The 21,657-nt window shown below is 50.9% G+C and overlaps 13 protein-coding genes across 14 annotated transcripts; 6 read left to right on the top strand and 7 right to left on the bottom strand.

The window, feature by feature from the left end:
• Positions 1-3,899: 3,899 nt before the first annotated feature.
• On the bottom strand, positions 3,900-4,109 carry PPTG_23414 (hypothetical protein; the record flags this gene model as incomplete). The annotated part of the gene is made up of 1 exon (XM_008910446.1): positions 3,900-4,109. The coding sequence occupies one exon, from the start codon at positions 4,107-4,109 to the stop codon at positions 3,900-3,902; it is 210 nt and encodes a 69-aa protein (XP_008908694.1).
• Positions 4,110-6,911: 2,802 nt separating this feature from the next.
• On the bottom strand, positions 6,912-9,224 carry PPTG_13963 (hypothetical protein). The gene has a single exon (XM_008910445.1). The coding sequence runs from the start codon at positions 8,763-8,765 to the stop codon at positions 7,101-7,103; it is 1,665 nt and encodes a 554-aa protein (XP_008908693.1). The 5' UTR covers positions 8,766-9,224; the 3' UTR covers positions 6,912-7,100.
• A 277-nt stretch (positions 9,225-9,501) lies between these two features.
• On the top strand, positions 9,502-9,996 carry PPTG_13962 (hypothetical protein; the record flags this gene model as incomplete). The annotated part of the gene is made up of 1 exon (XM_008910444.1): positions 9,502-9,996. One exon carries the CDS (start codon positions 9,502-9,504, stop codon positions 9,994-9,996), a length of 495 nt encoding a protein of 164 aa, XP_008908692.1.
• Positions 9,997-10,338: 342 nt separating this feature from the next.
• Positions 10,339-10,461, top strand: PPTG_23413 (hypothetical protein; the record flags this gene model as incomplete). Its single annotated transcript, XM_008910443.1, has 1 exon — positions 10,339-10,461. One exon carries the CDS (start codon positions 10,339-10,341, stop codon positions 10,459-10,461), a length of 123 nt encoding a protein of 40 aa, XP_008908691.1.
• A 989-nt stretch (positions 10,462-11,450) lies between these two features.
• Positions 11,451-12,524, top strand: PPTG_13961 (hypothetical protein). Its single transcript, XM_008910442.1, has 3 exons — positions 11,451-11,807; positions 11,896-12,007; positions 12,072-12,524. Exons 1-3 carry the CDS (start codon positions 11,656-11,658, stop codon positions 12,447-12,449), a joined length of 642 nt encoding a protein of 213 aa, XP_008908690.1. The 5' UTR covers positions 11,451-11,655; the 3' UTR covers positions 12,450-12,524.
• On the bottom strand, positions 11,804-15,958 carry PPTG_13960 (hypothetical protein). The gene is made up of 4 exons (XM_008910441.1): positions 13,332-15,958; positions 13,210-13,269; positions 13,031-13,141; positions 11,804-12,955 (listed from the first exon to the last, which is right to left on the bottom strand). The coding sequence occupies exons 1-4, from the start codon at positions 15,753-15,755 to the stop codon at positions 12,536-12,538; spliced, it is 3,015 nt and encodes a 1,004-aa protein (XP_008908689.1). The 5' UTR covers positions 15,756-15,958; the 3' UTR covers positions 11,804-12,535.
• A 137-nt stretch (positions 15,959-16,095) lies between these two features.
• PPTG_13959 (hypothetical protein) lies at positions 16,096-17,124 on the bottom strand. Its single transcript, XM_008910440.1, has 3 exons — positions 16,589-17,124; positions 16,441-16,527; positions 16,096-16,317 (listed from the first exon to the last, which is right to left on the bottom strand). Exons 1-3 carry the CDS (start codon positions 16,674-16,676, stop codon positions 16,262-16,264), a joined length of 231 nt encoding a protein of 76 aa, XP_008908688.1. The 5' UTR covers positions 16,677-17,124; the 3' UTR covers positions 16,096-16,261.
• PPTG_13958 (hypothetical protein) lies at positions 16,853-17,893 on the top strand (the record flags this gene model as incomplete). Its single annotated transcript, XM_008910439.1, has 1 exon — positions 16,853-17,893. One exon carries the CDS (start codon positions 16,853-16,855, stop codon positions 17,891-17,893), a length of 1,041 nt encoding a protein of 346 aa, XP_008908687.1.
• Positions 17,894-17,906: 13 nt separating this feature from the next.
• Positions 17,907-18,415, bottom strand: PPTG_13957 (hypothetical protein). Its single transcript, XM_008910438.1, has one exon. It carries the CDS (start codon positions 18,323-18,325, stop codon positions 18,005-18,007), a length of 321 nt encoding a protein of 106 aa, XP_008908686.1. The 5' UTR covers positions 18,326-18,415; the 3' UTR covers positions 17,907-18,004.
• Positions 18,416-18,445: 30 nt separating this feature from the next.
• PPTG_13956 (hypothetical protein) lies at positions 18,446-19,466 on the top strand (the record flags this gene model as incomplete). The annotated part of the gene is made up of 6 exons (XM_008910437.1): positions 18,446-18,518; positions 18,597-18,677; positions 18,750-18,826; positions 18,894-18,974; positions 19,084-19,185; positions 19,251-19,466. The coding sequence occupies 6 exons, from the start codon at positions 18,446-18,448 to the stop codon at positions 19,464-19,466; spliced, it is 630 nt and encodes a 209-aa protein (XP_008908685.1).
• PPTG_13955 (hypothetical protein) lies at positions 19,378-20,243 on the bottom strand. Its single transcript, XM_008910436.1, has 2 exons — positions 19,840-20,243; positions 19,378-19,703 (listed from the first exon to the last, which is right to left on the bottom strand). Exons 1-2 carry the CDS (start codon positions 20,026-20,028, stop codon positions 19,530-19,532), a joined length of 363 nt encoding a protein of 120 aa, XP_008908684.1. The 5' UTR covers positions 20,029-20,243; the 3' UTR covers positions 19,378-19,529.
• Positions 19,730-20,804, top strand: PPTG_13954 (aspartyl/glutamyl-tRNA(Asn/Gln) amidotransferase, C subunit). The gene is made up of 3 exons (XM_008910435.1): positions 19,730-20,242; positions 20,316-20,478; positions 20,560-20,804. The coding sequence occupies exons 1-3, from the start codon at positions 20,027-20,029 to the stop codon at positions 20,679-20,681; spliced, it is 501 nt and encodes a 166-aa protein (XP_008908683.1). The 5' UTR covers positions 19,730-20,026; the 3' UTR covers positions 20,682-20,804.
• PPTG_13953 lies at positions 20,517-21,567 on the bottom strand. 2 transcript variants are annotated; one of them, XM_008910434.1, is made up of 2 exons: positions 20,944-21,567; positions 20,517-20,858 (listed from the first exon to the last, which is right to left on the bottom strand). In XM_008910434.1, the coding sequence occupies exons 1-2, from the start codon at positions 21,515-21,517 to the stop codon at positions 20,809-20,811; spliced, it is 624 nt and encodes a 207-aa protein (XP_008908682.1). In that variant the 5' UTR covers positions 21,518-21,567; the 3' UTR covers positions 20,517-20,808. The 2 variants fall into 2 exon arrangements, with proteins under 2 accessions (XP_008908682.1, XP_008908681.1); XM_008910433.1 differs by having other exon boundaries at positions 20,951-21,560.
• Positions 21,568-21,657: the final 90 nt, after the last annotated feature.

Raw genomic sequence — 21,657 nt, 5'->3', positions numbered from 1 at the left:
GCGACCTCAACGTCGCACCTACGCGGGTTCGTCGCCGCGTCACCCCCCACCAGAACGGCGATGACCTCGGAGTCAGACGCGTCTGACTCGTACGGTGGAGCACGGGGTCGCCGAGGCTGGCGGCGACCACGGCGACGGACTGGTCGGGCAAACTCCTCCGTAGCAGGCAGTGGGAGATCACGCTCGACCAAGTCTGCGGTACTCAGACGCCGGGACACGACATCGGCGTCAACTTCATCAGGGAGCCCCTGCTCGACCACATGCGGGAGCCCCTGCTCGACCACATGCGGGAGCCCCTGCTCGACCGCACGTGGGAGACCACGCTCAGCCACGTCTTCTTGTTCGTCTTCAACGGAGAGCCGCTGCTCGTCCGTGCGTGGGAACCTCTGTTCAACCACGGTGGTGTCTGCTGCCGAGAGCCGCTGCTCATCGGGACGTGGGAACCCATGATCGACCACGTCAGACGCGTCTTGAGTCACCTACTCATGACCGGCGCAAGATGCGTGCTCGCACGCCGCACACGAAGGGCCATCGCCTACGTCAGGTGCGGCATGGGTCATGGAGTCGGAGTCCATGACTGCAACATGCGGCCATCGGTCCGGCGTTCCGCGCAAGAACTCCAGTACTGCATTCACGTCGATGTCACGTGGGTGGACTGTGCCGGTCAGCCAGTTAATCTCAGGCTGGTGCCGAGCGAGCCATGGGATGCCGAAGATGAAGTCAAACGAGCCACTCAGCTCGATCACCAGGAACACTTCGGAGCTTCGGAATCCGTCAAACTCGTACATGAAGGTCGTAGAGCGCTGCGGCATCCGCCGCGGCTTGCCACCCGCGTATTTCACGATCATCTCGCCCGGACCCTCGCGAAAGCTCAGACCCGCCGGTAACACCGACAAACTGTCGGCGCAAACAAAATTGTTCGTCGAATCCAGCAGCGCGCGAAGCGGTCGCTTCGCGCCATCAACGTGGACGTTAAGGACAATCAGTCTCGAGTCGCTGCTGGAGATGGTGACAAAAAGGTGTGCACGAAGCACGGAAGGGCTAGGAGGAGGCTCTGCCACCAGAGAGCCATCGCTCCTTCCACAACCAGTAGGGCCGCGCCTACTGGTTGTCGCCGTTTTTTGACTCGGCGACGATAGCATCAGCGTCTTCGGCGACGACGTGCGCCAAGACCGGAGCGGGAGCGCGGCACACAGCCGCGCGATGTCCAAGCTTGCGACAGCGGAAGCATCGCATGTGGCGAGTGCTTCAACTAGGGCCCGCCAGAGGTGGTCGGGCAGACGACGTTGGCGCCGGACTGGAGCGCCGGCGCCCGTGGTAATCCTGAATGGCGTCAAGCTCCATGGGCTCAGGCTCCGTGACGGAAGGGGTAGCGAGGGAGAACGCCTCGGAAGCGGACACGCTGTAATCTTCACGTAGTGCTGTCTTGAAGGCTTCTTCGAGTGATCCTGGTGGCTTCCTGGTCAGATAGAAACGCTGGTAGCCTGCGTTCATACCAGAGATGAAGACATGGACTTGGGTCGCCATGTCCACCGGGTTCGTCGTGATGCACGACACCAGGTGTCGTGCCCGCTGAATGTACTCAAGCATGGACATCCGTCCCTGCTTGAGAGACAGGAAAGCCGAGCGTTGGACACGCTCGTCCTGAGGGGGCTCAAAGGCCAGGCGGAGTCCACCCTTTAGTGACTCCATCGTCGAGAAGCAGGAGGCGTCGGCGACCAGCTTTCCGACCGCCCATTCCTTGGCCTTCCCCGTCAACTTGGACAAGAGGAACCGGGTACGAGCAAACTCGGTAGACAACTGCCGAGCTTCGATCGCGGTGTCGATCTCACAGAACCAGCGATTCAACTGGAGGCGAGCGTCACCGTCGCCACTGTAGCTGGAGACATCGAGTTTCACGATGTCGGTCTTGTTCGTGGTCGGCGTGGGAGTCGTCGCACGCCGACGCAGGTCAGCGAGCTCACGCGCCATGAACTCATGAGCAGCCAGGTGTTGGTCAGTCTCCGTACCGTCAGTCAGCAATGTCTTGATGACTCCTTCTCCGGACACCGCGGCGAGGCGGTGAAGCGCTTCCCACTCAAACACGGATAAGTGGGGGAAGCTGGCGTGCTCAAGGGCAGCACCGGCCCCTTCGTTAAAATTGGGAGCGTCATTCACGTTCATGGTCGTGTGGGCGGACTACGAAGTGCTACCTGATGTAACGGGGCGGTGCGTGCTTGTGGGGAAATATAACTCTGCTCTATTCAATCTGTGTGGCGCCCGGCCTGGGCATTGTGAGCCAACAAAATATAAGCTAATCTAATTGGTCGCCGTGCACCACGGCGACCGTGTGACGGACTCCCGTCACAGGTCGCGCCAAAACTATATGCGCATAGCACAATTATCTGCTAATAGTGAGTTGTAGCGCCTTTTAGAGCCATTGCCGGGTGCAAACGCTTTGACATACTCTTCATTAGCTTCGTGATGTAACCGGGCTCAATACCAGCCCACTCAGCCTTGATGCAAGCCTTTAATTCGGCACGACTTTCAAACTGACGCCCATTTGCGTACACCCGACTCCCCATACGTTCTCGATGATGTTGAAACCGGGGCTCTTGGCGGGCCACGCCATTGTTGTAACGTTGTTCGTCTTTAGAAAGCCCATCGTGTGTCTTGCGGCGTGGATAGATGCATTATCCTATTGGAAAATGGGCTCTGATTTGCCCATTTTTGAGGCGAAGTTTGTTCAGGTAAGGTAACAACTTTCCGCGCAGTGTTTCCGTGAACTTAGCAGCATTTAGTCTTCCCTCCAGTAAAACTACCTCAGTGTTGCCGTACATTGGCACACCCGTCCAAATTATGACGCTTCCCCCGCCGTTCAGATGCTTGGACATCAACTTAGGCGCCACTCTGGTGTCGCGCCAGTAGCAACGGTACCCATCAGGGCGGTCTAAATTGAATTTCTTTTCGTCAGTAAACACTACGCGACTCCAATATTTACTAGAATCTGCAAATTTAGTAGCAAATTTTACTCTGGTCACCTTGTGGTGTGGCTTCAGAGCTAGCACAGGTTTTATCTTTGAGTACTTGGCATAGCGACACTTGCGTAGCACTCGTAGAACCGTAGGTGCACTAGGACGACTTGGTAACCGTTCTGCAATCTTCTTTGCAAATAGGCTTCGAGTTACAGCGAGTCGAAAAATCTGTCTGGCGTCTCTCGTGTTAATAATCGATCGTCTGCCAACTTTCTTGGACTCCTGAGAGCCTGTTGACTTCTTGAGGAAGTTCCTTATAGCCCCCTCAGCGCGTTTAATGCGTCTAGCTAGAGTAAGAATAGGCAATAACAGTAGCTCCCGTTTAGGACACCTCGTGCCGCGCCAGCCTTGTCTGTGTCCGGCAGACAGTGACCGGTGAACAAGTTCTGTGAGTGCTCTAACAGACACAGTAACACCGAATAAACACAGCACTTCAGTTCACTACTCGTGCGGTCGGTTGATGTTGACAAGGCTCTAGTGATCTTACAGGTCGTCCAGGGCTGCGTCGCGGGCTAAACTACCGCGAGGGCTCCGATACCTCAAAAGACTGTCCAGCACCTGGAGGGTAGGCTGCAGATACTCCTCTTCGACCCTACGGGGCTGATGATACCCGTTTTCTTCCACACACTAGAACTCGTCCGGTCACTATGTACTGCTTCTCCTCTTCTTCGCTGCTCTTCTCTCTTCAGAATGCAGGCGAGTAGACAACGCAATACGTTCTCTTCTCAATCTCTTCTCTCTTCGGGAGGTTAAACCTCGTAGTGTCTTCTCTCTGCTTCGCAGCAAATCTAAGACTGATCTCCTACTTCAAACGCATCTGGGTTGCGGCCTTTCGGCCTCTGCGATCTTCCCCGCATACGACGTTCTGCGGTGAATGCGAGCCGCTCAATCCAGTCCATCGTCGCCTCTCCTTCGGTCTCTGTTGTCTGCTATGCTGCCACGCAGAGTCTGCGCTCCTTGAATGTACCCAGGTTGGTACAATATCCACTTGATCTTCGTCACCGTCACCGTCTCCGCCATCTCCCTGTCGTTACCGTCCCAATTCTCCTCGCTATCCTCGTTGGTCCTGCGGCCGCTGCTACTTACCTTCGTCATCCTGCTGTCCTTCGTATCACCTGTTCATGCCATCCCGATCTTCGTCAGTTCCTCGTCAGCCTTCTGTCATAACGACCCCCGATAGTATTCAATACTATTACTCTAGCAATCTCGCGGTTGCTTAGTTTCTCTTCCTTGTAGACTTTGATGCGCTCACACTCTACCACGGTCAAAAGCTTCCCTCGCGGCATCAGCTCTTGATCAGGAGACAGCTGGTGTAAACCAATAAAGGTTATTTTTCGCGCTCTTTCGCGTAGACTCAACTATTTACAAAAATAACTCCTCCATCTTTTCTTATTTAAAATTTTACATTGTGCGCATATAGTTTTGACGCGACCTCTTAACGTTATATTTTCGACTGCGAAAGAAAAATTGCTGCTTGTCCATTCAAACTTTCTGGGTTGGTTTACCATTGTTAATTACGTACTTTAGCCTTAGTTTGATGCAAAGTTTCCAGTACTAGCAAAGAAATCGACAATTTTCGTGTGCGTATATAGTTTCGACGCGCACTGTATAAACGACATTTTTTTTTGGTTTTCAGTTAAAGTTTTTATTTTATCAGAAATATTGAGTTATAAATTGAATAAGCCAACTTCATTAAATGAAAATTTCTTATTTCCGTGTACTGATTCGAAACACTGATTTTTTTATTCACGAATTTACGGAATTATTCACCGACAGTAACAGACTACGACCTTGTCCAACAATTCCTCGGTATTCCAATCCTCCATAGCACTCTTAGTGCATGAATTGGGGATTCCGGCCCCGCTTTTCTCTAACCGGTGAATATCGCTTTGACATGTCACCTGTGACAGACCAAGATGATCGGCGTAATCTGCGCCCAAACTCTACATTAACCTACTTTGGAGTTCCCATCACACATACAGAGGATTTTCGTGACCATTTGTTTGAAAATTTTGGATTTACAAGTGTTTCGTTTGTAGATCGAGCGTCTCCATCTCCATCAAAGTCTTTTACTGAAAAAGCCAACACACGGGACCAAATCAACTTGTATTGCAGTACTGGTTTGTTTCCAGATATCAACATCCTGCACAAGGTGGAGGATTTGTTGCGAAATAGGCATCAGCCATTTCGAATGCGTTATCATGCATGTGGAGATCAACTTTGTGTTTTCACTCCTGACCCTCTCCACTATAGGCGGAATGCAGTATTAATGGCGCTGGAGACAGTAGATGTTGACTGCATCGCTGAAGGTCATCTTGCAGGCGCCATTGCACTCGACCGTCAGCGTTGGCAAGTTGAGTGGTTTGGGCGGGCTGGGCTGTACAGCAACCCATCCAGCCGTTTAGGAATAAACCACGTCGTGTACAGAACCATTTATCCGTCGCCATCACCAAGTTTGTGTTTCTTGGTGGACTTGCTGCAGGTGTCCACAACATCGCTTGCGGTAGGATTAACTCCGTCTGAAGGGTGATACTGTATCCGTATTCACCGATACTTTCACACACACCAACAGAGCAAGCAACTCCGCCACGTACTGGGGCAGTAGAATTAACTGGAACTGTAGCAACGATTGTAATTTCAACAGGATAACGATATGGGGAACTGTGTCACTGGCGACGGGGTTTTCATAGTTGATGGCACTTCCTGCAGTCTTAATCTTTTAGAGCAGTTTACTTGACGCGTTTTGCCAATATTAGAGGACTCATGAATTCTCCATCGTTCAGATCCTGCATTATTAAGTGAAATTTGTAAACGTAATTGAGCTGGGAATAAATTATATTTTAATGCACTATCTAAAACTATATTTAAGAATATTTACACAATTTATATTTTATGTCCAATTTGTTTTACAGCCCCAGACACAGGAGGCGGAAATACCATTTGTCGTTTGTCTTGGGGGTTCGTTCCTTGAGGTGTCGAGCACGTAATCGCATGGTTACTCCACCCAATACCCGCGTCTCGCGAAGACACTCAAGTTTCACCCACTTAAACCTCTCTGTAGCTACCAGAGGAGAAAGACCCACGGGACACAAGGTGAACAAACTCAGCAGATCACACATCATCGGGGGGCCCTCTCCGTTAGTCGGTGTCTAGGTACTGTTAGGAAGTCGAATCCAGCAATCTCGTAGATTTTGCTGATTCCGCTACACCACATTATCGAGTGATACAACCGCTGCCATCGTACTCCAATTCACCCCACCATTTTCAAGCCCCGAAGATGCTGTCAGTTAGCGCAAAGTGAGCAATATTATTCTTTTCTCCAGGGTTACATTTGTATGCGAATGTTTTGGCAAGGCAATTACGGCGAGCTTTGTTGCAGCGGTAATGACGAATCTCGTGCAAAAGATAACTGAGCAAAACGTTATATGTTATTATAAGAATACAGTTCAACCTTGTTAAGTTTCATGAGGCTTGTTTAAATTGCATTCTTTTATTTACGTCCTTCACTTCGATAACTCTCCTAAATTTGACGTCCGACAATTTGAAATTCCAAATAATTCGATAATGGGTCGATTTACGATAATCTAGCAAGGGTCATCAAAATCAAACTTGTTAAGTTACAAAATATGCACTTTAACCTTTACTAAGTTTGTATTTCGGCAAAATACAACAAAGGGTAGGGTAGCGGAACGCTCGACCATCAGTCGCATTTGCAGTGACTAGTAGCGTTTCACTACTTTTGAATCCGCCTTCTTACACCCACGCATTTACCGTTCACTGCTGAGATCTATCACAGTATACAGGTGTTTTTTTCCTGCGTGATATATACCTGCTGGTCTTAGAAGAAGAAAATTAAATACTATGCAAATCTAATTTTATTAAACATATATTTTAATACAGTTTATTATTTAAAATTATTCTTCATGATCAAATGTATAATTGTATACTGTATACATGTGATAGATTTTAACTGAAATATTTGGATACTAGCAATCGCAACTTGCAATTGCAGACATGAAATTTGCAAGTATTGTCTTCTTTCCACAAGACAATAGGGAGCCAAACGATGCCAGAATTGCTTGCACATTATAGGTCTAGATCGATTTCGCACGGGTCTGCAGGTGCTGCTGTAGACTCTACTACTGGGTTAGCATTAGTATCATTGCTGGTGGCGGCATCGGTGTCCATTGGTTTTGTATCTTCGACGTCGTTTTCATCACCGTCATCGTCATCTAGGTCGATCTCGTTTGGGTCATCAACATTTGCAGCAGTCGCGTCACCACCAACAAATGGCGCAGTCACTACGTGCGGAAGCTTCAACAGCTCCAAAAGGAGATCAGTCTGAGGATTACCCGTCACCAACACGGGTCCTGCCTCTTCACCGTGGCCTGGTGCGGTCTTCACAAAGTCTGTGATCCACTCGCCCTCGGCCTTGTCTATCTTCTTCCCTACAACAAATTCCTGGAGACGCTGCTTTACCCATGCAATGTCCTTGTCCTCAATCTTCATTTCCTCCTGCGGCACCCGCGGTGCAAACTTACTGGATGAAGCAAGGTGATGCGTTGCACGCAGGATAGCAAGCCACTCGAGATCGAACATAATCTTGGGAGGCGAGCGCTTAGCGTGTTGCGCGGAAGCTTCAGTCTTGGCAGCATCATCGGAATGGGTGGCATCATGCTTTGTTTCGCTCATCGGTGCGTCTGAATCATTCTTCTGGCTCCCTGGAGTATTTGCTGCAGTAGAAGTAGGCAAGTCCAGAATCTGCATGAATTCTCGACGAGGGAGACATTTATCAAGCGCTAAAAACTTGGTAGTCGCAGGCTGAGGTGGGGGGTTGGGAGCCGAATCCTGTTCATTCGCTTGTGGTTTTTCTGTTTCAGTAGACTCGCCACTTGACGCATCAGTTGCCTGATTAGGGTGCACCACGATGGCAGCAAATTTGACATGCAAGTGTGCTGCAAACCAGTACTGCGGGCGCAACTGGAACATCAGGAACTCGCCGGCAGGACTGCCCAATGTGTTGGTTCTGATCTCCTGCTCAAAGAACGGCTTGCGACGCAGCAATTGCGGGATATTACCGTACTGCTCGATTCCTCGGGGCCAGTCGTGCGAGAGGAACACGCCTAGAGGAGTCTTGTCTATCTGCTGCACGTGCGAGAGCTGGAAAACCTCGAGCTCCCTGACGTGGTATACGCTACGCATAGTATTGTTGTCGAACGGCATTGATTCGAATCGTCCTGCTGTGTAGTGTTGCTGCTTGTAAATGCCAGACAACCCAGCAATACGCAGTCCTGCCACGTTGACGACGCCTGCTGCTCCAAGATAAAACATGTTGGGGGCCACCCATCCGCCATAGTGCAGCTCCTTTAGGTACCCTGAAGCCTCATGGTTACCGCCGACAAAGATCGTGAGCACTGGGGCTGTCTTCTCCTGTTTGTAGTAGCGATGGAAAGCGTGCAGTGCGCGGTACTTTGGCGGACAGGCCAGCGTCTCCAGGTCGCGAATGTTACGCATGCACTCGAAGTCGCCGCAGCAAAGCAGCAGTTCCACGGGATTCTCTGGATCCATCTCGTTGACAAAATCGACGGTCGCGTAGATGTCGTCCAGCATCCCGTGGGCACAGCCCACCACCGCGACGCGCACCATGATCAGAGCCGCTGGCGAATGGCTCGTAGAGTGTTGACTATTATCTTGGTTTCCGTATGTTTCTAATATAAAATCCCATACAATCCACTGTACTCCTACGTACATACTGCATCGTCCACTGTACTATTGCAACAATTGCTTTTCCTTTTTTTTGCAAGATTTATTCAGCTGTAGGGCTGACTCAAGCGAGGATACAAGTATCGTCTTGCCATCTCGCTACGCGGTGTCGAGGAGGATAAGATCTTTTGTCACCGTGCTTGGATTGTCTCGTGTCTGCAATTAGCGCGCCGCGCTCAGGTTGCGAGAATTTCGGGCGGAATCTCGGCAGTGGATTCTTCAGTTTCGACCCGGCAACACATGATGCGTGCTATTCCTATGCATGCAAATACGTTGCAGCTTGTCCTGGTCATCTTGCTACTTTCCTACGCTTTCCGCGGGAGCACGTCTTCGCCTATCATACCGCTTTACTGCTCGCCGCATAGGTTTGCTCATCGACGATGCTGATTCCTGTTCCAAGGTTCATAAGACAGATGAAGGACCATTCTGGCATTTTATTTCGACCAAGATATAACTAATGCGAGACCTTGAAGTTCAGTCCTCGCGGCTAGGCGAAAAGCTTCTTTAGGTGTAGGGCCGTCGTACAAATTGCACTACAATTGGCCAAAACAGAAAAAGAAATCTCTATGATTGGCTAAATATCACTTCGAACGCTCCTCAAAGGTCACGCGGAAAGACATGGCGTAGGTCGTCTCTTTGCGGCGACCGCCCACATTCGCGCCATAGTGCAATTTGCTTCAAGCAGCACACAGCAGATCAACTACAACAAAAAGAGATTACCGAAATGGTGTCGTCACCTCTGCCTTCGTCGACGCTGGATGCTCTGGCGCCGCCCTTCTATCCGTCCATGACGTGGTACCCTGCGATCACGGACGACTACTATCTGGAGCGCCCGCACTCGCCAGGCAAGGCAGGCTTCGTGATCGCTGATCCCGTGGAGCCCTTGGCCGAGATCCCGGACGAGGAGCTGTTCGACCCCGCGTACTACCCGCTGACTGCCACTGAGATGTTGGAGCTGGAGCAGGTGGACGAGATCAACGAGATCCTGGCCGAGCTGGACCTGATGGAGAGCCACCAGGAACTGCACCACAAGCTCACTCAGAAGACGCGCGAACTGCGCTCTAGCTCTGATGTGGACGCCGAGATCTACAGCATGATGGCTAAGGCTGCCAAGGCCAAGAGCTTCTCCTCCAAGCAGATTCATCTGCAGAAGAAGAACAGCTTCCACGCTAAGAGGAACATGCGCTCAGCGCTGCACCAGCCCCGCTCGGTGAAGTAGGGCCCCACACGTCGTCTCCCTTTTGACGTGCGGCGGCACCTAGTTCAACGCAACGGAGTGAGTGAGCAATGCGACAAGTGACCATGAAGAGAAATTCGCGCTCCATCTGACTTCAAAACGAGAGAAAATAACGATAACCCATCCAGCTAGCCAGAGCTTGGGTGTACGTCCTGTATTGGCACGACGAGCATCAAGCTTTGGTGATACAAAACCATACAACCAGCGGACACCTCGTGCTACAGAATGTCGGCAAGAAAAAGTAGTAAGTAGCAAAACTTAGGAAAGCAAAAATTGTTGAAGTGGCAACGAGAGGAAGAAACGAGAACGGCATGAAGACAAGCAATGAGCAAGCGAGCGGCGCGACGATGGGGCTGGGCTGCGAACTATGGCATCCGATTGAAGGCAAGCCCATCCAAAGCAGAACCACCTTATCTCGACGACCGTGAATGCAGCGCCCAACTGTGAATCGAGCAGTACGAGTGTACCAATATTTCCAGAAAAATTATAATAATGTAAGATGGAGCGAGTTTTTCAAAACAAATGGTTTTGGTCGTGTCATTCCCAGACCTCAATGCGAGGTCCTCGTGGCTTAAGATTTGGTAGTGCTGGCTTAGTTGGAAGATATCGATGGGATCGGTGCCTTGCAACCGCTTGACGATCTTCCGAGCTTAAGCTTCTAATACGATCGAGATTCACCTCTTCAGCGTAGCTTTTCATTGCCGCCTCGTTATCAAGGAAGCTGTCCAGTAGTCCGCGGTTATCGCTAGACGTAGCAGCTTGAAATTGAATATCGGGAATGTTCGTCCGACCGCTTCGGCATCGACGTAGCAATAAAATTCTAGCGGCAAGACGGCGCCGAAGAAAGATAAGAAGTTGAGTTAATGCGGTCGGGGCCATATCGGAGGTGAAAAGAACTGTGCAAGGGGGTGCAGCAAGTGGCAGTGAAAGGATTTGGATTGAAAGCAGGCCATCATGGCTTTGGTGGGTTGGTCGTGACTGGATGGGATGTAGTGACGCGATGAGTTTGTTTTTTGTTTTGCGAGTCCAAATACTCACATCCGCACAGCATTAAAAAGGTCCAATTACATTTCCACGTATCTCGTGCCCTTTAAAGCTGCACCGTGAGAAAACACTGAGTTTGCGAATCCATTCGCCGCACGTGAACCATGAGTTCTCATAAACGTTTTTCGCTGCTTAATAAAGCGAACAATTGCGCAAATGACTGCATCGCCAACCATGATCAACAGACAGAGTGCATCGTTTGAGAGAGCAACGCTGCAATTCGACGCAGGACTGACAATTTGTCAGCGACACAGGCAATTCAAATTAAAATATATTTGAAATTAAGACATTAAAATATTATTATTTAGTTTTGGAATATTATTATTTAAATATGCTATTATTAAAATTGGATCAAATGAGTTAGTTGACCACAATTTTGTTTGATTGCAGAAAACGGACGATCCCCTCGAAACTGTGACTTGGTGCACCGTTGGTTCTCCATTCATTTTGGCAACAAAGCGTGTCAGGCAGTTGCGTCGCTCTCTCTCTGTCTCCAGGCCGCCTCGTGCTCTTGCTAACTCTTTCATATACACACCTCCTGAAAGCCCAGACGCTCGCACACCTGTCTTCTCAAGAAAAAATCTACAGAAACCAGAGATGGCCCCCGCTAAGCGATTGAATCTGAGCAAGTCGCGTGACGATGATGAGAGCTCCTCAGCCTCGTCCTCCGGCGACGAACAAGAGCGACAAACAACGACGCAGATAACCCAGGATAACGACGAGTCCAGCTCCGACGAGGAATCCGACGAGTACGTGATTAACCGCGTCGTTCCCAACTTCACCGCTGAATTATTTTGCACGTTGTGCACATTTACTGACAATGTTACTGCTGTACAGCGAGTTCGAGATCCCACCGGGATTCGAGAGCGTTAAGGGCAGCGGTTCCGTGACCCGCGAGGTCGTGTTCAACAACGACCAGGAACTCTGGTTCTTCAAGCTGCCTAAGAACGTACGTAGCTCGTTGCAGACACCACAAAACCCGATCGAAATATTTGACATTTTTTTTATTGTAGCTGGACGCGTCGGCACTAGCGAACGTGACGTTTAAAGTGGACGAGAGCAAGGGAGCAGCACCCGGTGAGGTGCTGGCCAAGGTCACAGCTGGAGTAGACAACAAGAACTACCTACTACAGAGCGAGGACGGTATGCTCACGGACCAGCTCGTAAACGCACTCCCTCTTGCCTCGGACCGCGCTCGCTTCGTGTTAGGAAAGCCATTCTCTCGCTGCTTCTCGCTCGTGGAGGACCACGTAGACGCAGTGCCTGTAGTAAAAGCCAAGAAGAGCGAGACTGTCGAAGCTTCGCCTGTAGCTGAAAAGCGCAAGAAGAAGCATTCGTCCGACAAACAGGAGAAGCAGCACAAGTCCAAGAAGGCTAAGCACAAGAAGTAAACTCCACGTAACTCCATAGACACTCTATCCTCGAAGAAATTCATCACGTATTTGTCATTTCTTGCTCTCACTCAATGGTGGGTCGTCTAAAAGAGCAAAAGTGGCTCTGCTGGCGGTGCCTCCTGACGTTTGGAGCCCTTTTCCTTCCTCTTCTTCTTCTTGTCGACATCGTTCTTACTCGAGCTGCTCTTCTTGTGGCTCTTCTTGGACGAGCTCCGTTGATGACGGTCTTCAGTCTCCTGCTCCTCATCACTAAGCCCGCCAATCAACACATCCTGCTTCCGCGATGACTTCTTGGACTTCGAGCTCTTTGACGACACGTCTTTCTTCTTCTTGTCGACATGCTCTCCACGCGATGATTTCTTGTGTTTGGAGCTCTTTTTCTTCGACTTCTTCTCATCCTCAACTGGTTTTGCAGGTGTCTGGCGATGGAACCATTGCTCTGTAGGAACCTTCTCGTTCTCACCAAGTGGGATACTCAAATCCACTGCAGCCAGGTCAGTTTCCTGTAACATCACGATAAAAGATGAGTCAGTAACCAGCTTGTAACATCGAACAATGTGATACAATAAACGACGTACATCTTCACCCATTGAACCACGTTTCTTCCGAAAACGTCGACGGTCTTCGTCACTTGAACGAGCACCTTCGGGCATCAATTCGTCTTCTAGAATATCTCGAGACTTTGACTTCTGTAACAGCAAGCGAGTAAGCACCAGACAGACCGTATAAACACACTTAAATTCGAGAAACTACACACCTTTGAGGCCTTCTTCTTCTTGCCGTTCGAGCCTAAGGCGCCCATCATATCCGCAAAGCCCTGCAACCAATACACAGTCATTAATCGAAACTATTACAACAAGGATGAATTCCTCCTCTTACCGCGTTGGCATCAGCTGATGCTTGTGAGCCTCCAGACAGATAGAAGGGGTCTTTACGCAGTCGCTCTTGTTCACGCGCATACTCACGCTCCTTCCGCTCCTTCTCCTCGGCAGAGTTTTCAGATTCAGACTCCGATTCCGACTCGGATGAGGACGAATCATGCCGACGATGACGACTGTGTTTGTGTCCAGGCTTCCGCTCAGGAGAGCCATCTCCAATGCCACTGTAGCCTCCACCAATCCCAGCATGACCCTGACTAACGAACGAGACCTCCAGGTCATCTTCGCTCGAGAAAGCTGACACATCTCCGCCTGATTCGAGGAATTTCGCCTCGGAATTATTCAAAGGCTCGTCAAGATCCAGATCACCAGGCAGTGGCACTTTACGCTGCGCCTTGACACCAACAGGAGCGAGTCGCTCTGCAAAGTACGAGTTCAATACGTCCAGACGCTTTGCCGGATCCAATAAAGCACTGCCATCAAATGCACGCTCAGTCCGTTCTTGAGCAGTCAGTGCTCCCAGGCCCATACCCAACGCAAGTAAGAGCTGCTGTAGACACACTGCACGCTCCTGAACTTCGATATACTCACTCTGAACGAAAGCAGGCAAGCGTTCCATGATAACAGTCGCAATACGCTCCACCGTAGCGTCATCTGCACGCTCAGCCATCGCAGTCAAGATCTTCAATAGAGCCTGGATAAACACAGTCTGAACGTGACCAGGAAGCGTAGTCGTACGAGGCTGGAGCATCTCATCAGCGAGATCTTCTAGTCGCTGCAGCTTCTCCTCTTCCGTCTCTCTTTCTTCATCCTCGCTCTCCTCGTCTTCCTCATCGTCCACATCGTCCAAGAACTCCATCACATACTCGCCTGTAATCCACGCTGCTGCGTAGTAAACTTCCTGTAAAGTACCGGCTCCAGGTCCACTGAGCGCCTCCTTCTCCATCAGCAACTCAATCATGTTGTCCACCATCACACTACGCACACTCTTGACTCGAACTGCAATGTCCACAAGCTGACGAGCCACTTCCACCCCGTGCGAACGCTTTGCAGGCTCGTCATCGCTCACTTTCATTTTCGAACTGCTAGTACTGGAGCCCAGCATACTACCGGACGACGGAGCCAATGACGACAGCGACGCATCCACCGTAGCAGCAGTATTACCAGGCACACGAGCGAGTTGAACCAGCACGTGAATATACCAGTCAAAGTCGTGAATGTTCGCGTACTTGTTGACCGAACAAACGTGCAAAATGTGCGTGATAAGCTCGTGACGGTACGCTCCATCAGCACTCAGCGTCTGACGCATGAGTTCCCGGATAATAGGGGCCGCGTTATCCGGATTTACCATTCCAGACAGCAACTCCAGCGCTCGCATTCGAATGGTGATGTCATCTACAGCCAAGCACTCCACAATGAGCGCCTGATGCTCCGTAATCACGTACGGATGGGATTTCATCAAGTTTCCAAGCCCCACAAGGCCTAAATAACGCAGATTCTGGTCCGGATCTTCAATATAGCGACGAAGATGATCATTGCAAAGTCTCACGACTGCTGCAACGTTGCGTGGCTGCGATCCATCACTCTTCTTGGTGTACAACAGCGCCGTGGTGACGGTACTGATGCATTCGTACAGCAGAGACTTGGCTGGCGTGTTCTGGATGACTGTGGCCAGTGGATCCAGCAACTTACGCGCAAGACGAGGCTCTTCGGGCACTAAACTGGCCAATAACTTGACGACCTTAATGAGCATCCAGTTGTTGGACGAAGTGGTGAGTAGACGGAAGAACTGAGGCGCCAAGCCCAAGCAGTTCTTGGGTTTCTTATTGGCCAGTTCGCAGATGACGTTGACAGCGCAAGACACGACCGTGACGTCAGGCTCCTCCATCCTCTCTTTGAGTCGGTCGAAGGACAGTCGCAGGCCTTGAGGATAGCGGAGGAACATCTTATACAGCACCAGAGTGGCTTTCTTGCGGACGTAGGGCTTAGGAGAGCCCATCATGGCCAATACGTCCCCCAGAAGGTCTCGCGCCAAGTCGGTAGTCACGATATTAGCCAGTACGTTGATGGCCAGACCCACTTCGTACTCGCTAGTGCTACCGAACTCCTTCTTGAGCAGGTTTGTGCACAAAAGCACCACGTCTGTGGACTGCGTGAAGCTCTGGCATGCAGCATTGTAGCCGATGCGCTTGTGTGCGAATCGCTCGTAACTCATGACTTCTACGACATGGAACGCGGCCCAGCACATGTCGTAGCCTAGCATATGCAGGTATGTGAGCTTACGCACGGCCTGTGCCTTGACGAACGGGTCGGTACTGCGTAATTCCGCCTTGATCTCCTGCAGAGCCTGCGAGATGTACACAGTTACGTCGCCCTTGGCCGAGCGGATGCCCTTGACCAGGTCCTGCAGGTTCTTCTCGAACATTGCGGACGATGTTGACGGCAACAAACGACGAGGAAGACTGCAGACGGGAGCTGAGACGCGAGGCTTGCAGCAGCGATTGGGCTCCGACTTGGAGGCGAACTATACGCGATTGACCGGAGCGCCAAGCGGCGATGCCCGAGCAATGCGAATCAAGAGCTAAAGTCGGATCGCAAGGGGGGAATGAAGTAGAACCCGGGTCGATGAGTTCTTGAATTTTGTAGGAAAACGGGTTTCGACCCGAAATCTTTCGTGAGATCAGATCATTACGTAGCCAAGTCAAGCATGATCCGGCGCAACGTGCGCCAAGGACGTCGATGTATGTGTAGCTATATAGGACACGTATGAGATAGCTTAAAAGCAGCTATGAGTCGTAGCTGGTGTATTGTAAATTCAATGCAATCTGCAATCTGCAATTTGCTGTATATAGGAACTCAACTCGACAAAAGATTGACACGAAAAAAATGCGGTTGGATTTATCTGCTGGTGCTTGGACTTGGTAAGATACTTCAGCCCATGATTAACTCCAGCACGATCATCAATGTGTTGATGATCATGAGCGGGACTGCAGCAGACGGTGTAGCGAATTCGACGCGGATAACAACAGCGAGAACAAATGTTAAATACCATCACGACAAACAGCAAGACCAACAGAACAGAGCGCAGTATAGCCAATTACTAGACGTACATCGTAGATATTGCACAGCGATGAGGAAGCCCACGACCTGGTTCTTGATCGTCATGCCTTGTGACGAGTCCACCTTGTGCCAGCCGTCTGCAGTCGAGCCATCAGTCAATAGAGAAGATCCGCTATAACACACCAAGGTAGAACGTACGCGGACGCAGGAAGCGCTTCTCATGCAGGATGCACACAGCGTTAGTGAGCAGCAGACTCGTGAGCACGAAGTTCCACAGCACGCCCATAGTAGCGCAGCTTCCCGGTACTGTAGCAAACAGAAGACGTGGCGATAATGAAGAAAATGTACCAAATTTAGGGTACACCACTGGTACAACTACTGCTCCGGCTTGTTGCTGTCAATCCATCCCATGGTGCATCACATCGAGATTGACCCCAATTGACCCCTCTGCAACCTGCCACGATGGCCCGTAACCAGGTTTCCAGGCGCCCAAGACGCCGTGACAGGTGGACTGCGTCGGCAGAAGCGAAAAGAGCCGAAGCTGAAGCTGCAGCTCAAGCTTCAAGCCAAAAGGAGATCGGGATGCTGCCGCGTCTCCTTGTGCGCTTGCTTGTGGCCTGTTTAATTGTGGCAATCGGAGTGCTGCTGGTGACCACACAGCGGGAGCCGACACCGGCGCCTTCTCCCAGTCGCACGTTGAGCTCCCACGAAGAAGCGCGAGTCGAAGCGAGAGCTACACGTCGAACTGCCGCACGCCCCACCGTCCAAATGCTGGGCAAGTACCCGCACGATACCAAGGCGTTCACCCAGGGCTTCACGGTCATGAACCGCGGTCAGGAAAAGTTTTTCATCGAATCGACAGGCTTGAATGGAGAGTCGACTCTGCGTCACGTGGAAATCGAAACTGGAAAGGTACTGAAGCAGTACGATCTGCCCCAGGAGCTCTTCGGTGAGGGTGTGACGCTCGGTCCGAATAACGAGTTGGTTATGCTGACGTGGAAGAGCAAAACTGGTCTTGTGTTCGATCTAAAGGAAGATGAGGACGGCAAGGATGGCTTCGCGTTGAAGCGCGAGTTTAAGTTCGACACCGTCACGGGCGAAGGCTGGGGCATCACTTTCGACGGTGAAGACTACGCGGTCTCGGATGGTTCATCGACCATCATGTTCTGGAACCCCAAGACGATGAAGGAGGTCGGGCATATCGACGTGTCGATGTACAATGGCGCACAGAAGATTTCCAATATCAACGAGCTCGAGTACGCCAAGGGATTCATCTACGCGAACGTGTGGTACCAGCCTTACATCCTGAAGATTGACCCCGAGACGGGTGGCATCGTCACCATGTTCGACTTGTCCAAATTGGTCGCCGACGCTGGTGTTGACGTGTCTTCTGGCGCCGTGCTCAACGGAATCGCGTATGATGAAGCTGAGGACGCGTTCTACGTCACGGGCAAGCTCTGGGGTTACGTCTACAAGGTTCGTCTAATAGATCCTGTTCAGTAGATGCAAAAAGAATAGAATGCACTGTAGCAGAAAAGCAATAAAGCACGAATATGGATCTTGGGATCTTATCTAGAGAAACCTTCTGAAAAAGTCTTGGACATCGCAGTCTTCCTATCCCTCTTGCTGCAGGAACGGGTTGGGGATCTCGGCTGTGCCGTCCACGGGAGACACAAGCATGACGGATGTGCCTCTGCACACCACCAGACCCACCTTACGCGTCTCGTCCGTGATTCGGTACTCGTCGTTAGGGTCACGCAGGAACTCGACGCAGTCGTCCAGTACCAGATTCACCAGCTGATCGTAGCCCTTAAGCGTGCCCGTCACCTCGCGACCACCGTGGAACTTAACGCGAACCTCCTGGTCGATGTATTTGGCCAAGTCTAGGATGGGATCCTTGCGACTGCCGCCGCCACTTGCGCCGTTCGCTGCCATCGCTGCAACAACGATCGAATTTGTATGGGAAATGCTGCTGGGGAGCTCCTCGTCTGTTATTGGTCAAAAGGTGATTCGTATCAGACACTTATCAGACAAAAAGTGAATCCATCGACGGTCATGAGCAGGAGCTTCGCTGCCGACGAGCGCGTACTGGAGGCTGTGGCGCAGGCCAGCGAGTTATCAGCTGAGAGTGAGTCCACAGGATGACTCTTGATTGCAGCATAATTTTGGGAGCATTAAATTGTTGACGTGCGCGATCTGGCCGCAGACTTTGGGGAGGTATGCAAGCTGGCTGTGCGACTTTTTGGCTCGGATAAGCAGAGCAAGCGGCGATTGACACGCACGGCATGTGGGTGCAAATAGTTCAACTGGAGTAACGTTGCTGTGCATGCTTGAATTGACTTTGGTGTTGTATTTGCAGCGGCATCTGGCTGGGAGGCCGAGCAGACAGAGAAAGCGGTGCTCGCCGTCGCGAAGATCCTGATGGACAACGCCAAGGCGTGTGAAGTAGCTGCAGTTGCAACGAAGAGGTAATAAAGTGCTAATCGCGTCTATGTATGTGCAGGCTGAAATGTCCGAGCGTGCCTTTCGGTTGGTCTTGAAAGGAATGACGCTGCCGGAGCACCACGTCGAAGTTCTCACGCAGGTATGATGTTCGTTTTTATTTTATTTTTTGTATTCTACGCATTGACGTATATGTAGATTATGCTAAGCGCTGATTTATCGACTGAATGATCTAATCTTCACCCTTGTAGTTATATGGGGCGCACGGTACAGACATTCGAGAGTGCGTCTCCAGGGATAACGGCATAAGCGTTCCACACTATCGCAATTTGGAGTGGCGAATCGATCTCGAGGTAAGACCCGGCATTGCTTCAAGCTGTGTAGTGATGTCTAACACCGCCAAAATGCACTACAACAGCTCGGCACTCGTTTCCACCGAAACAAGCCGAAGCCCATCGTGACGCTTAGTCTGGACACTGCCACCCAAGCCAACAGCTCTACTGTACCGCAGACTCAGTCAACCTGTCTACGTGTAGACTATGATGGTCTTAAACTCATGCAGAGGCAGCTGGAGATCGCGTTGAAAGAGGCTGACTCCGTGCACTGTAGTCGCATCCAGCGGTACATGAATTGATCAGCAGTTCGACCCACTACCAAGCACACCCACAACGTAGTATCAAAGACCAGAGTTCTCTTTTCATTTCTCTTTCTTCTTATCGGATAAATACTGCTCCTTTGTCTTGGTGAAGGCCGTAACTCGGTCCAGTTGCTGCTTTGACTCGCTCGAGATGCCGTCCTTCTGCAGCAATAGCTCCGCAAACTTGGCCTGCTTCTTCTTCCTGGTCTCCAGATCCGGCTTAATCTTGGATTCCTGCTCGAATAAACATTGCAAAAGCAGCATCAGCCAGTAAGACAACTACGTAGCAGGACTACCAACCAGCCAGTAGCGCGACTATTGTGATCTTCTCAACGCAGTTTTGCTGCCACCGATCTGTTACCACACGTACCACGTCGCGACGGATGTCCTCATCAGACTTGGGGTCCCAGTAGGCGTAGCATAGTGCTATGGGGATACCAAAGCGCAGCGTGTAGTCGATCATCATCTTGGGCACCTTCATCCTTTTGCCTTCTACTGGATGCGAACTTAAGGCGAACTTATGTAGTTGACAACCGCTCATTTCAATTACAGGCGTCATGCGGACATCTGTGGCGACGGCGAGGCAGCTTCACCGCGCTGTCCGACGTTCACTCCAGGCTTCTACTACTCGATGCTTCAGCTCTACAGCTGCTCCACTGCCTGAGGGTCTTCGCGAGATCTCCAGCGTCCCGCGCACGCCATCCTGGTCGCTCAAGGAGCTTCATCAGGATGGAGAGCTCAACGCCGCGGATACAGTGTTGACTGAAGAGAAGGTGCGCTGCAATGCCCGTGAAAAGTTATATTATTGCAGTCTTTTAACAGTATGCACTGCTGTATATCTGACAGCTTCGCGAGTTGGCGGAGCTGTGCCATTTGCACGTGAAGGACGAAAAGCTCCCTGGACTACTCAAGGACGTCGAGTCCATCATCCAATGCACCAAGACCATCCAGGCCATGACGCTGAACGAGAATATTGACGATGTATACGCCAAAAGCGACTTCGACGCCGGTACGTGTTATTCGAAGAGCTTTGTCGTCGAAGAAATTACATCTAATGGTGTTGCTTGTCTGCATTTTTTTGGTATCGTAGGTGTGGTGGCTCCTCTCAGAGACGACGTCGTTACTGAAGGCGACTGCGCGGAGAAGGTGTTGGCAAATGCTGCCGAGAAGTCTGGCTACTACTTTAAGGTCCCCAAGGTACTGCAGGACTAAAATTATGCAATGGACAGCAGCAGCAATACATTGCTAGGCAAAATCTATCGTAAGTGCACATTAGAAGCGTTTTTTTTTCGCACTCTATGCTCCAACACACAGTATGCAGCTAAGTTTACCAACGGAACTAGTCGTCTGCCTTGAAGACGTCCGCCTTTGCCAGGTATTCCTCAAGATCTGCAACACAACGAACAATTCAACCCATGTCAGTACCCAATGCTCGTGCTCAGCAATATTATCAACCCAACTGCTGCAAACGCACCTTCAACCTTCATGTCGAGACCGTTGAGCTTGCGGATACCCAGGAGCTGGTTTTTGAGCGCACCCTTGTGGTACATGAAGAGTGTGGGGCAATTCCGGGCTGGCCAGTTCTCGATACAGGCCTGGGCCTGAATGCTCACGAACTTGACGTCGCGGTGCTTCTTCGCCACCTCTCGCAGCACATGGTCCATAACTTTGCACTCCTCGAGCGCGTCGTCCCAGAGGTAGGCGATGACCCAGTGATCATTGCTGCCCTCCGTCACTTCCTTAGTCCACTCGTCCTTGGCGATGGGCTGCACGTCTCCGAATTTGTTACGTGCCGCCTGCGCCATCATCTCCTGAATTCGACGTTCGCGGATACGCGCCAGCTCGGCGTCGTCGTCGTAATCGTCCTCCATCTCGTCCAACTCATCGAGCGTCGCGTTCTCGCGAGGGTCCACCTGCTCTTCCTCTTCCTGCTCCTCCTCATCAGGGACCTTCGTCTTGGGTGCGAGAATACCCTTCTTGACCAAAATGTCCTCCCATTCAGTCGTCTCGCCCGTAGGCGCGTAGTACACGTTGCCGCGGTCGCCCATTCTACAAGCTAGTTAGTGTCTTCCAGAATGGGTCGATCTGTCGTAATCTCTTCGTGCACTAATTACCCAATTAAGTACGAAATATTTTACATTACCTTTCATGTTAGGTACGTATCGTACTTTTCCGGGAATGAAAATGG

The sequence above is a fragment of the Phytophthora parasitica genome, assembly GCF_000247585.1.
Source record: "Phytophthora parasitica INRA-310 unplaced genomic scaffold supercont2.37, whole genome shotgun sequence".
NCBI lineage: Eukaryota > Oomycota > Peronosporomycetes > Peronosporales > Peronosporaceae > Phytophthora > Phytophthora nicotianae.
This window is presented reverse-complemented; position numbering and strand designations above follow the sequence as displayed.